The sequence below is a fragment of the Bos javanicus genome, chromosome 3 (genome assembly GCF_032452875.1).
Source record: "Bos javanicus breed banteng chromosome 3, ARS-OSU_banteng_1.0, whole genome shotgun sequence".
Classification (NCBI taxonomy): Eukaryota; Metazoa; Chordata; class Mammalia; order Artiodactyla; family Bovidae; genus Bos; species Bos javanicus.
This window is the reverse complement of record NC_083870.1, coordinates 54,697,286-54,712,418: the sequence shown is the minus strand read 5'-3', so window position 1 is coordinate 54,712,418 and position 15,133 is coordinate 54,697,286. Positions and strand designations below refer to the sequence as shown.

Sequence of the window (15,133 nt, the reverse complement as noted above, 5' to 3'; positions counted from 1 at the left end):
CCTGAAGAGACCAGCAAACAGAAAAAGCTAAAACATAGGGAACCGCCTTGGAAGTGACAGGTGCAATAGATTAAAACCCTGTAGTTAGTACCAACTACATGGGAAGGGGCCTATAGATGTTGAGAAATACAAGTCAGACCAAGGAACTATCAGAAAATGAACTGACCCCACAATATCCACAATACCACCAGAGAAAGTCCTAGATATATTTTTACAGTCATTCTTTTATTATTTTTCTTTTTAATTATTTTTTAATTTTTACATCCTCTATTACTCCTTTAATTTTCACTTTTATAACCTACTAGTACTTTGCAAAAAAAAAAAAAAAAAACCCTATTTTTTAAAAGCAAACTTCATATATATATATTTTTTAATAATTTTTGTGGCTTTGTTTTTTTTCTTTTCTTTTTTCTCTTTCTTTTTTTTTTCTTCTTTCCTTTAATATTGTACTTTTTAAATTCCAAACTCTACTCTAGATTTTTAGTCTTTGCTTTTTGGTATTTGTTATCAATTTTGTACCTTTAAGAACCCAATCTTCAGTACGCATTTTTGCTTGGGAGCAAGACTACTGGCTTGACTGCTCTCTCCCTCTTTGGACTCTCCTTTTTCTCCACCAGGTTGCCTCTGTCTTCTCCCTATCCCCTCTCTTCTCTACCCAACTCTGTGAATCTCTGTGTGTTCTAGACAGTGAAGAACACTTAGGGAACTGATTACTGGCTGGATCTGTCTCTCTCCTTTTCATTCCCCGCTTTTATCCTCCTGGCCACCTCTGTCTCCTTCCTCCCTCTTCTCTTCTCTGTATAACTCCATGAACATCTCTGAGTGGTCCAGTTGGGGAGTGCACATAAGGAAGTGATTACTGGCTAGCTTGCTCTCTCCTCTATTGATTCCACCTCATCTCATTCGTGTCACCTCTAACTCCCTCTTCCCTCTTCTCTTCTCCATGTAACTCTGTGACTCTCTCTGGGTGTCCCTCACTGTGGAGAAACTTTTCATCATTAACCTAGATGTTTTATCAATGGTGCAGTATAGAAGGAGAAGTCTTGAGACTACTGTAAAAATAAGAATGAAAACCAGAAGTAGGAGGCTTAAGTCCAAACCCTGATTACACCAGAGAACTCCAGACCCAGGGAACTTTAATCGACAGGAGCTCATCAGATGCCTCCATACCTACACTGAAACCAAGCACCACCCAAGGGCCAATAAGTTCCAGAGCAAGACATACTACGCAAATTCTCCAGCAACACAGGAACGCAGCCCTGAGCTTCAATATACAGGCTGCCCAAAGTTACTCCAAACCCATTGACATCTCATAATTCATTACTAAACACTTCATTGCACTCCCGAGAGAAGAAATCCAGCTCCACCCACCAGAACACCGACACAAGCTTCCCTAACCAAGAAACCTTGACAAGCCACCTGTACAACCCCACTCACAGTGAGGAAACTCCACAATAAAGAGAACTCCACAAACTGCCAGAATACAGAAAGGCCATCCCAAACTCAGCAATATAAACAAGATGAAGAGACAGAAAAATACCCAGTAGGTAAAGGAAAAGGATAAATTGCCCTCCAAACCAAACAAAAGAGGAAGAGATAGGGAATCTACCTGATAAAGAATTCTGAATAATGATAGTGAAAATGATCTAAAATCTTGAAATCAAAATGGAATCACAGATAAATAGCCTGGAGACAAAGATTGAGAAGATGCAAGAAAGGTTTAACAAGGACCTAAAAGAAATTTAAAAAGAGTCATTATATACTGAATAACACAATAAATGAGATCAAAAACACTCTGGACGCAACAAATAGTAGAATAACAGAGGCAGAAGATAGGGTTAGTGAAGTAGAAGATAGAATGGTAGAAATAAATGAATCAGAGAGGAAAAAAGAAAAACAAATTAGAAGAAATGAGGACAGTCTCAGGGACCTCCAGGACAGTGTTAAATGCCCCAACATTTGAATCACAGGAGTCCCAGAAGAAGAAGACAAAAAGAAAGACCATGAGAAAATACTTGAGGAGATAATAGTTGAAAACTTCCCTAAAATGGGGAAGGAAATAATCACCCAAGTCCAAGAAACCCAGAGAGTCCCAAACAAGATAAACCCAAGGCAAAACACCCCAAGACACATATTAATCAAATTAACAAAGATCAAACACAAAGAACAAATATTAAAAGCAGGAAGGGAAAAACAACAAATAACACACGGGGATTCCCATAAGGATAACAGCTGATCTTTCAATAGAAACTCTTCAGGCCAGGAAGGAATTGCAAGACATACTTAAAGTGATGAAAGAAAATAACCTACAGCCCAGATTATTGTACCCAGCAAGGATCTCATTCAAATATGAAGGAGAAATCAAAAGCTTTACAGGCAAGCAAAAGCTGAGAGAATTCAGCACCACCAAACCAGCTCTCCAACAAATGCTAAAGGATATCCTCTAGACAGGAAACACAAAAACGGTGTATAAACTCGAATCCAAAACAATAAAGTAAATGGCAACGGGATCATACTTATCAATAATTACCTTAAACATAAATGGGTTTAATGCCCAAACCAAAAGACAAAGACTGGCTGAATGGATACAAAAACAACACCCCTATATATGTTGTCTACAAGAGACCCACCTCAAAACAGGGGACACATAGGGACTGAAAGTGAAGGGCTGGAAAAAGATTTTCCATGCAAATAGAGACCAAAAGAAAGCAGGAGTAGCAATACTCATATCAGATAAAATAGACTTTAAAACAAAGGCTGTGAAAAGAAACAAAGAAGGACACTACATAATGACCAAGGGATCAAACCAAGAAGAAGATATAATGATTATAAATATATATAATTATATATGACCCAACATAGGAGCACTGCAATATGTAAGACAAATGCTAACAAGTATGAAAGGAGAAATTAACAATAACACAATAATAGTGGGAGACTTTAATACCCCACTCACACCTATGGATAGATCAACTAAACAGAAAATTAACAAGGAAACACAAACTTTAAACGATACAATAGACCAGTTAGACCTAATCGATATCTATAGGACATTCCATCCCCAAACAATGAATTTCACCATTTTCTCAAGCTCACACGGAACCTTCTCCAGGATAGATCACATCCTGGGCCATAAAAATAGCCTTGGTAAATTCAAAAACACTAAAATCATTCCAAGCATCTTTTCTGACCACAATGCAGTAAGATTAGATCTCAATTACAGGAGAAAAAAACTATTAAAAATTCCAACATATGGAGGCTGAAAAACACACTGCTGAATAATCAACAAATCAGAGAAGAAATCAAAATATGCATAGAAATGAATGAAAATGAAAACACAACAACCCAAAACCTGTGGGACACTGTAAAAGCAGTGTTAAGGGGAAAGTTCATAGCAATACAGGCATACCTCAAGAAACAAGAAAAAAGTCAAATAAATAACCTAACTCTACACCTAAAGCAACTAGAAAAGGAAGAAATGAAGAACCCCAGGGTTAGTAGAAGAAAAGAAATCTTAAAAATTCGGGCAGAAATAAATGCAAAAGAAACAAAAGAGATCATAGCAAAAATCAACAAAGCCAAAAGCTGGTTCTTTGAAAGGATAAATAAAATTGACAAACCATTAGCCAGACTCATCAAGAAACAAAGGGAGAAAAATCAAATCAATAAAATGAGAAATGAAAATGGAGAGATCACAACAGACAACACAGAAATACAAAGGATCATAAGAGACTACTTTCAGCAATTATATGCCAATAAAATGGACAACATGGAAGAAATGGACAAATTCTTAGAAAAGTACAACTTTCCAAAACTCGACCAGGAAGAAATAGAAAATCTTAACAGACCCATCACACGCACGGAAATTGAAACTGTAACCAGAAATCTTCCAGCAAACAAAAGCCCAGGTCCAGACGGCTTCACAGCTGAATTCTACCAAAAATTTAGAGAAGAGCTAACACCTATCCTGCTCAAACTCTTCCAGAAAATTGCAGAGGAAGGTAAACTTCCAAACTCATTCTACGAGGTCACCATCACCCTAATACCAAAACCTGACAAAGATGCCACAAAAAAAGAAAACTACAGGCCAATATCAATGATGAACATAGATGCAAAAAATCCTTAACAAAACTCTAGCAATCAGAATCCAACAACACATTAAAAAGATCATACACCATGACCAAGTGGGCTTTATCCCAGGGATGCAAGGATTCTTTATTATCTGCAAATCAATCAGTGTAATACACCACATTAACAAATTGAAAAATAAAAGCCATATGATTATCTCAATAGATGTAGATAAAGCCATTGACAAAAGTCAACATCCATTTATGATAAAAACTCTCCAGAAAGCAGGAATAGAAGGAACATACCTCAACATAATAAAAGTTATATATGATAAACTCACAGCAAACATCATCCTCAATGGTGAAAAATTGAAAGCATTTCCCCTAAAGTCAGGAACAAGACAAAGGTGCCCACTCTCACCACTACTATTCAACATAGTTTTGGAAGTTTTGGCCACAGCAATCAGAGCAGAAAAAGAAATAAAAGGAATCCACACTGGAAAAGAAGAAGTAAAACTCTCACTGTTTGCAGATGACACGATACTCTACATAGAAAACCCTAAAGATTCCACCCGAAAATTACTAGAGCTAGTCAATGAATATAGTAAAGTTTCAGGATATACAATTAACATGCAGAAACCCCTTGCATTCCTATACACTAATAATGAGAAAATAGAGAAATTAAAGAAACAATTCCATTCACCATTGCAATGAAAATAATAAAATACTTAGGAATGTATCTACCTAAAGATACTAAAGACCTATATATAGAAAACTATAAAACACTGGTGAAAGAAATCAAAGAGGACACTAATAGATGGAGAAATATACCATGATTCAATACCAGAATCAATATAGTGAAAATGAGTATACTACCCAAAGCAATCTATAGATTCAATGCAATCCCTATCAAGCGACCAATGGTATTTTTCACAGAGCTAGAACAAATAATTTCACAATTTGTATGGAAATACAGAAAACCTCGAATAGCCAAAGCAATCTTGAGAAAGAAGAATGGAACTGGAGGAATCAACCTGCCTGACTTCAGGATCTACTACAAAGCCACAGTCATCAAGACAGTATGGTACTGGCACAAGACAGAAATATAGATCAATGGAACAAAATAGAAAGCCCAGAGATAAATCCACGCACATATGGACACCTTATCTTTGACAAAGGAGGCAAGAATATACAATGGAGAAAAGACAATCTCTTTAACAAGTGGTGCTGGGAAAACTGGTCAACCACTTGTAAAAGAATGAAACTAGAACACTTTCTAACACCATACACAAAAATAAATTCAAAATGGATTAAAGATCTAAACGTAAGACCAGAAACTATAAAATTCCTAAAGGAAAAGATAGGCAAAACACTCTCTGACATAAATCACAGCAGGATCCTCTATGACCCACCTCCCAGAATATTGGAAATAAAAGCAAAACTAAACAAATGGGACCTAATTAAACTTAAAAGCTTCTGCACAGCAAAGGAAACTATAAGCAAGGTGAAAAGACAGCCTTCAGAATGGGAGAAAATAATAGCAACTGAAGCAACTGACAAAGAACTAATCTCAAAAATATACAAGCAGCACCTGCAGCTCGATTCTAGAAAAATAAATGACTCAATTAAAAAATGGGCCAAAGAACTAACAGACATTTCTCCAAAGAAGACATACAGATGGCTAACAAACACATGAAAAGATGCTCAACATCACTCATTAGCAGAGAAATGCAAATCAAAACCACAATAAGGTACCATTTCATGCCAGTCAGAATGGCTGAGATCCAAAAGTCTACAAGCAATAAATGCTGGAGAGGGTGTGGAGAAAAGGGAACCCTCTTACACTGTTGGTGGGAATGCAAACTAGTACAGCCACTATGGAGAACAGTGTGGAGATTTTTAAAAAACTGGAAATAGAACTGCCATACAACCCAGCAATCCCACTGCTGGGCATACACACTGAGGAAACCAGAATTGAAAGAGACACGTGTATCCCAATGTTCATCACAGCACTGTTTATAATAGCCAGGACATGGAAGCAACCTAGATGTCCATCAGAAGATGAATGGATAAGAAAGCTGTGGTACATATAAACAATGGAGTATTACTCAGCCATTAAAAAGAATGCATTTGAATCAGTTCTAATGAGGTGGATGAAACTGGAGCCTATTATACAGAGTGAAGTAAACCAGAAAGAAAAATACCAATACAGTATACTAATGCATATATATGGAATTTAGAAAGATGGTAACTATAACCCTGTAAGCGAGACAGCAAAAGATTCACAGATGTAGAGAACAGTCTTTTGGACTCTGTGGGAGAGGGAGAGGGTGGGATGATTTGAGAGAATGGCATTGAAACATGTATAATATCATATATGAAACGAATCGCCAGTCCAGGTACCATGCATGATACTGGATGCTTGGGCTGGTGCACTGGGACGACCCAGAGGGATGGTACAGAGAGGGAGGAGGCAGGAGGCTTCAGGATGGGGAACATGTATATACTTGTGGCAAATTCATGTTGATGTATAGCAAAACCAATACAATATTGTAAAGTAATTAACCTCTAATATAAATTTAAAAATAAAAATCACAATGGAGTAACTGTAGGGCAGGATTAAAAGTTGAGATTTGTGGCCATTGTAGATGTGGTTTCAGACATGTTTCTGCATCCCTGAGAACTTAAATCTTCTGAACTGTATCAAATTCAAGGATGCCACCATCCATTCTCAAAAGAATGTCTGCTAGTAACTAGGAGCTGCACACTTAGGAACTCAAAGTGTACCACTGTAAAAATGCAATAGTTTCAGACCCCAAACAATCCTTCTTTAACAAGAACTCTTATTTCTTTCCAGCTACAATCTTAATTCTTGACAAATAATACAGGTAATTTTGTGGGTTTTGCCTATAGTAAGGGTTTCCTCCACCCTGCATTTTGTCCTGCAATAGAACAGAATTCAAGTTCTTCTTTAATCTGTATCTTTGGGCTCTAGTCCTCATTTGGCTCAAGTAAAACTCATCTCTTATCCTGAGAAAAGTTGTTTACTGATTATTCTTGGTGGTATTGCTAAACCCATTTGAACCTTGATTTGTTTTCAGCTTGCTGTACTCTGAGCACATCACCCATACACACCCTACACTGGCGTGTGACCTAAAAAAGTATGAGCTAATAACTGTGTGCTGTTTTAAGCACCAAAGCACAGGGTAATTTGTTTACAGTAGAAAATAAAAAGGCCAGTTTTTAGGGAAAAAAGAAGGAAAGTGGCCTGTAGGGTCCTGTCATTCACAAGAATCCAAACTCCTTTTACAATGAGAAGCATATGAATCATAGGTGAATAGAAGGCACCTAAGAACTTTTCTCATCCTCTGCAGAGGAGGAGATGGTTGGATGGCATCCCCCACTCAGTGGACATGAATTTGAGCAAACTCCAGGACATAGTAGAGGACAGAGGGGCCTGGTGTGTTGCAGTCCATGGGATCGGAGAGTCGGGCATGACTGACCTACTACTGAACAACAGCAACAACAAAGAACATTTCTAGAACCTGATCTAGGGATCAGGAAGGATATATTCTAGGCCATATTACCACAAGTTTCATCTGGAAATCCTGATTTTCATCCTTGAAAGAGCGCTCCATGAAGACTGCAATGGCTTCCTTCTCACAGGCTGCATGCACCTCCAGCAACTCCTTGAGTGTGTCTGTGGGGAGGCTCAGTCGCTGGGCCATCTGCTCACTGTAGTGGTCAGCTGCCTTCTGCACAGCTGCTGAGTTCTCCAGCTGGGCCAGAGTTGTCACTGCGTTCTCCAGACAAGGAACTGATCCACTGTTGATGGCATTTACATAGGCCTCCACCAGAGGCCCCAGCCCTGAATAACATATTATATTGTGTTGTCCAAAAAGTTCGTTTAGATTTTCCCATAAGATGCTACAGAAAAATCCAAACAAACTTTTTGGCCAACTCAATATTTTGAAAATAGAATGTTTTCATTCATTTTATGAACCTTAGATCAGTATCCTAAACATCACTAAAATTTTATTGAGCTTGAAATTTTCTTTTCTTCTCTTTTTTCTCCTCATCTTCATATCCTTCTCCTTTTTCTTCTATAATTTTCTTATAATAACACCAGTGTCTCCTATTCACTCTCTTTTATGGTTCTCAGTTCATCACAATACAATATTAACTGAATACCTCAACAATATGTTCAAAGTTCTCCTGGAACACTTTCCCCATTGTAGCAAAATACAGAGAACTTACATATGTAAATAAATTGTGCATTTTGTGGGTACTATTTCCAAATGAAAATGCAGTGCCCCATGTAAAAATGTCATCAAGAATTTCCAGACAGTGACAAAAACATTAAAACAGAGCACATCTCAGCACAGGGCATTGTGAGACTGCTCAGGTAGCCTGTGCATGAAGCCAGCTCTGTTTATAAGACTGTATTTACATTTGTTTCTCAGTCTTTCAATGAGTTTATATAGATTCGTGGTGTACTACTTATTTTCTGATTCATGTGAATTCACAAAATAACTTGTATATCCTCACTAGAAATACTTATCCACCGGATGACTCATCATAATGAATATTTGTATCCTTAACATAGCTTCAATGTAAATTTGGGTTGGCCAAAAAGTTCGTTTGGGTTTTTCCATAACATCTTACTGAAAACCTGAAAGAACATTTTGGCCAGCCCTACAGTTTCATGAGGTATGATAGTCTTCAGAAAACCCTCATGTAGGGAAATTTTAACGAAGTAACATGCACTTCTATATGGGGCATAAATATGTTTTTCCAAATTATATAGAGAAGACACAACTGAAAAAAAGAAAGCGCAATTATTGGCAATCCTAGAGGATATTCACAACTTCAACTCCACCACACATTCCTCACCCACACTGAATCACAGAGAGATATGCTCTAGCAAAGGAGGCTCACTTTTCCCGGTGACAGTGATTCCTTCTTTTAAGGTCTTGGTCTTTGCATGCGTATAGATATATGAACAGAAATCTTTTGATTGCTTCTGGAAATCCTCATCCAGTTGATTATCTGGCATTTCCTCAAGATGGAGTAATTGTTTTTTGTTGCTTGCAGGACGGTCAAAGACAAAACACTTCCGTTTGGGAAAAAACTTCCTGATACACTCTCTGGGCAAGTTGAAATTTTGAATTTGGGGGCCTTCATCTGCAAAAGTGGAAAAAGAGCAATCACAGAAGCAACAGACTCCAGGTAAGGGGGCTGAGGACTTTCATTTCCAGGGATTTTTGTATCACTCTAATTCCTGTGCCTGTAAATCTTTTTCAGTCTTACAGTAATCTACTATGGAAACTCTGTTTTTGTACTGAGCCAAGAGTGAAGAAAGTACTCCTGGGGAGGAAGAAGAAGCATCCATTCCAACTGAAGAAACCTGTGGTTGTTTTCCTCAGCCATTGTATAGTATGCCATGGATTAATTATTTATTAAATGAAGACCTCATACAGCTTATGGTAGAAACCCTGTCGGGGATTTATACAGACCTGCCAATGAACTTCCCTTGTAGCTCAGATGGTAAAGCATCTGCTTACAATGCAAGGAGACCAGGGTTCAATCCCTGGGTCAGGAAGATCTCCTGGAGAAGGAAATGGCAACCCACTCCAGTATCCTTGCCTGGAAAATCCAGTCCATGGGATCTCAAAGAGTTGGACACAACTGAGCAACTTCACTTTCTTGAAAGATAAACTAATACAAATAATTGTCAGAAATACTTTTCTGATCTTACTGTCTCCATTTCAGATATGAAATATGGGCTCAAAAGTAAAGAAATCATAGAAATAAGGATATTCACAGTATTTCTGGGAAAGAAACCACACGGGAGACAAATGATACACAAGGTAGTGAAGTTTTACAAAATCAGAGTAAAAAAAATGCACATTCTATAAATATGTTTTGGGATTATTTTAGCATACCCAATCTCATGGTAAGATTGGCCTAAATGAAACTAAGACACCTCATCAGTCTTTTGCGTCATATTCTGTTGGAAGTGACAGTAGCATCCAGAGAGATTCTGGGCATATATCTGCAGTTCAATAAATATTTATTGGAAGAGTAAATAAATGATTAAGCAAACAAAATCAATATTTCTTCTAAGTACGACTCATTATTCTCTCTGCTAATTATAATGTTATAACTAATTTGTTATATAATATGACATACTATGAAAGGTTCTAGAATAAAGAGTGTGAGATTAGGCAAAAGCATTTGAAGACCTTTCACAGTCTCAGTGAAACGACATAGCAATGCTTTTCTTTGGAACTAATTAAGGTATAAATTGTCTGTCTGTGAAGAATGTATCTATATAAGATAGTAAAATACACTGTGTGAAATATATTTAAAAATTAATTATTTTGCTTACCTTATGATTCTGTATTTACTAATTTCAATTTGATGGGTTATATTTCTCAAATAGAAGAGGAGAAAGACAATATGAAACACAGTATATGAGCCTTTCTTTTTCATGGTATTACTTTTTCTAAAGTCATTCGGTAGAATATTGGATTCTAAATTTCCTCTACGAGCTTAAGTTCTGGTGGCTAGGGTTTTCCCAGTAACAATAATGACTGAAGCCACCTCCCAGTCATTCACCAAGTACCATTAGCATGGCCTCAAATCCAACTTCAAATCAAGTTCTGACATAAAGGGCTCTGTTAACCCCACCTCCTACTGAGCTTCCTACCACCCTGGCCTTGCTCTGATACCTGGAATCAACTTCAAGGCACTCTCCAGGTACTCATCTTCCGTGATGGAGTTCCCATCTAACTCCAGCTCCAGCATGAAATCCCGCACAGTCCAAATAAAGTCTGGAAAGAAACTCACAAATTGGGCTGAATCCTCTACTTCATCAGAGCTGGGAGATGATTTGGTTCTGATCAGCTCTGTTAATTCAGTCACATAGCTGGGATCTTAGCTAAGGAAAAAGAAGTACTCTCCAACACAGTTTCCAGATCTCACCTCAAAACAAGTTTTATCATTATTCCCTTTTGCCCCATTTTCCATCATCATCAACCATAAGAATGAAGTCATGGGCAAGAAAAAACAGTGTCAGTTGTTATTCCCATAAACTCAATGAAACGTGGTGATTCAATTCCTGAAAGGATACTGCAGCTGCTGCAAGGCCTGATCATTGATGCTGTTCATGCTGTTGTAGATAAAGGTGCTGCTCAGGAGCACAGCCAGGGCAAAGATCCACAAGTCATTCTTGGAGTCCTCCTAGAAAGTATGTTAGAGAGTGAGGACACTACTCCTCATGCTCTCATTCAGGTGTTCACTCACTATAACAGCTGTACTGTAACTCAGTTGTAAGGTAAATAAATTTTCAAGACAATGATAAATTCAAACTTTCTGGTATTGATATTTTCCACTTCAAGTGCTTCAGTGTGATTAGCTATTTACAGAAGTGAATGACATCTTCTATGTGATTAAAATGTTTAATACAGTGCCTGGAACATAGAAGTTGTACAACAGTAAGTGGGCAGTGATTGCTTTGCAAGTTTTTTTAGATCACAATGTATATTAGAGTCAGAAATACTATTTAATTAAATTCATCAACTGCTAACTATGCATCTAGATAGCAAAAGATACTTATTTGCTTATGAGGATATAAAGTTCTGCATGATAATGCCCACCCTAGAGAGATGGCTTTCTTGAGGGGCAGATATACATGGGAACATACAAATCTATCCACAATGACAAACAGCCTGGCATGGAACCAAATGTTGTACTGTAAAAGACAAAGTGGCAACTCCCAAAAGACAGAAAAAATACTCTGTGCATTCATAGCCAGAATTAATTATGTCTGATAGTGACATGATGGAATTAGGTTGAAAGGAACTGGGCTTTCAAAACTTGACAGAATGTGGATTTGTGGAGTTATAGGGACTCTGCAGGTAGAAGGGCTCACAGAAGCTGATCACAATTGCCAGAAAGTGTGGTCACACAGAGAAATTACAAGGTTATTTTAGTTGACTGAAGTAGTTTTACCCATGTAGTAGTAGATGTTGAGGCTAAAAATGAGATTTGGAAGGTCATGAGTGACTTTGGAATTGATTTTATATATATATATATATATATATATATATATATATATACACTACAGAAATGGGCTCCCTGCCTGACAATGCAGGGGATATGTATTCAATCCCTGAGTAAAGAACATCCCCTGGAGAAGGAAATGGCAACCCTCTCAAGTATTCTTACCTGGAAAATCCTATGAACAGAGGAGCCTGGCAGGCTACAGTCCATGGGGTTGCAAAGAGTTGGACACGACTTAGTGACTGAGTACACATGCATACTACAAAGATACTTGACACACAGTGGGGCAGCAAGGGGTTCTGCTGCACAGACACAATATATTCCAAGTGATGAAAGGTGAGAACCAACAAACAAGAATACGCTACCCAGCAAGACTCTCATTAAGATATGATGGAGAAATCAAATGCTTTCCTGACAAGCCAAAATTTAAGAGAATTCACCACCACCAATCCAGCTTTGTTTGTTGTTCAGCAACAGCAACAGTTGCTCAGTAGTGTCCAACTCTGTAAATCCCATGGACTGCAGTATGCCAGACTTCCCTATCCTTCACTGTCTCCCAGAGTTTTCTCAAATTCATGTCCATTGAATCGGTGATGCCATCCAACCATATCATCCTCTGTCACCCACTTCTCCTCCTTCCTTCAATCCTTCCCTGCATCAGGGTCTTTTGCAATGAGCCAGCTCTTTGCATCAGGAAGCCAAAGTATTCAAGCTTCAGCTTGAACATTATTTCTTCCAAAGAATATTCAGGGTTGATTTCCTTTAGGATTGACTAGTTGGATCTGCTTGCTATCCAAGGGACTCTCAAGAGTCTTCTCCAGCACCACAGGTCAATAGTTCTTCAGTGCTCAGCCTTCTTTATGGTCCAACTCTCGCATCCATACATGACTGCTGGAAAAACTATAGCTTTTACTAGATGCACCTTTGTTGGCAGAGTGATGTCTGTGTTCTTTAATACACTGTCTAGGTTTGTCACAGATTTTCTTCCAAGGAACAAACATCTTTTAACTTCATGGCTGAAATCACCATCTGCAGTGATTTTGGAGCCCAAGAAAATACATCTGTCACTGTTTCTATTGTTTCCCCATCTATTTGCCATGAAGTGATGGGACCGGATGCCGTGATCATTTTTTGAACGTTGAGTTTTAAGCCAGCTTTTTCACTCTCCTCTTTCACTTTCATCAAGAGGCTGTTTAGTTCCTCTTTGCTTTCTGCTGTGGCATAAGGGTGGCATCATCAGCATACCTGAAGTTATTGATATTTCTCCCAGCAATCTTGATTCCAGCTTGTGCTTGATCCAGCCTGGCATTTCTCATGATGTACTCTGCATATAAGTTAAATAAGCAGGGTGACAATATGCAGCCTTGACATACTTCTTCCAAGTTGAACCAGTCCGTTGTTCCATGTGCAGTACTAATTGTTGCTTCTTGTCCTGCATACAGGTTTCTCAGGAGGCAAGTAAGGTGATCTGGTATTCCCATCTCTTGAAGATATTTCCACAGTTTGTTGTGATCACACAGCCAAAGGCTTTAGCGTGGTAGCCAATGAAACAAAAGTAGATGCTTTTCTGGAATTCCCTTACTTTTCCTATGATACAACAGATGTTAACATTTGATCCCTGGTTTTTCTGCCTTTTCTAAATCCAGCTTGTACATCTGGAAGTTCACAGTTCATGCACTGTTGAAGCCTGGCTTGAAGGATTTTGAGCATTACCTTGCTAGCATGTGAAATGAGTACAATTGTGTGGTAGTTTGAACATTCTTTGGCATTGCCCTTCTTTGGGACTGGAATGAAAACTGACCTTTTCCAGCCCTGTGGCCACTGCTGAGTCTGCCAAATTTGCTGATATACCGAGTGCAGCTCTTTAATGGCATCATCTTTTAGGATTTGAAATAGCTCAGCTGGAATTCCATCACCTCCATTAGCTTTGTTTGCAGTAATGCTTCCTAAAGTCCACTGGACTTCACACTCCAGGATGTCTGGCTCTAGGTGAGCAACCACACCATCGTGGTTGTCTGGGTCATTAAGACCTTTTTTGTGTATTTCTTCTGTGTATTCTTGCCTCCTCTTCTTAATCTCTTCTGCTTCTGTTATGTCCATACTGTTTCTGTCCTTTATTGTGCCCATCAGTGCATGAAATGTTCCCTGGTATCTCTAATTTTCTAGAAGAGATCTCTAGTCTCTCCCATTCTATTGCTTTCCTCTATTTCTTTGTATTGTACACTTAAGTGAAAGGCAAAGGAGGAAAGGAATTATATACCAATCTGAATGAGGAGTTCCAAAGAATAGCAAGGAAGGATAAGAAAGGTTTCTTTTCTTTTATTAATTTTTTTAATTGAAGGATAATTGCTTTACAGAATTTTGTTGTTTTCTGTCAAACCTCAACATGAAGGAAAGGCTTCTTAAGTGAACAATGCAAAGAAATAGAGGAAAACAATAGAGTAGGAAAGACTAGAGATTTCTTCAAGAAAATTAGAGAAATCAAGGGAAAATTTCATGCAAAGATGGGCACAATCCAGCTTTACAAATATTAAAGGCACTTCTCTAGGCAGGAAACACAAGAGAAGAAAAGGATCTACAAAAATAAACCCAATACAATTAAGAAAATGGCAACAAAATTATATATATCAATAATTACTTTAAATGTAAATGGATTAAATGCACCAACGAAAAGGCATAAACTGGCTGGGGTGATGAAAACATGTGCATGTACGCACTTCCACTTACCACATCACTCTACTTAGCCCCCCAAATTGTATGTAATTATTTTATATTGTTAGGTTAATCATGTTTTATTATGGCTTGCAATTGTAATTATCTTTTTTCTTTCCAGCTATTGATTGTGAAAACTGATACACATCTTTTATTACTGTGATTATGTAACTATCATTCCCTTAACACTGTTGTATCATGCTGCTGCTGCTAAGTCGCTTCAGTCGTGTCCGACTCTGTGTGACCCCATAGACAGCAGCCCACCAAGCTCCCCCATCCCTGGGATT

The 15,133-nt window shown here is 38.1% G+C and overlaps 1 protein-coding gene across 7 annotated transcripts in view; it reads right to left on the bottom strand.

Moving 5' to 3' along the window:
- Positions 1-15,133, bottom strand: part of LOC133244311 (guanylate-binding protein 4-like) — a 187,139-nt gene that overhangs the window by 9,492 nt on the left and 162,514 nt on the right. For 5 of the 7 annotated variants that reach the window (XM_061411320.1, XM_061411319.1, XM_061411323.1 and 2 more), the window contains 4 exons: positions 11,203-11,312; positions 10,802-10,998; positions 9,006-9,251; positions 7,655-7,935 (listed from right to left, as the gene is read on the bottom strand). In XM_061411320.1, the coding sequence (XP_061267304.1) occupies positions 7,655-7,935; positions 9,006-9,251; positions 10,802-10,998; positions 11,203-11,312 (834 nt within the window). The remainder of the gene's footprint in view (positions 1-7,654; positions 7,936-9,005; positions 9,252-10,801; positions 10,999-11,202; positions 11,313-15,133) is intronic. The other 2 variants (XM_061411322.1, XM_061411318.1) reach the window with 1 other exon arrangement.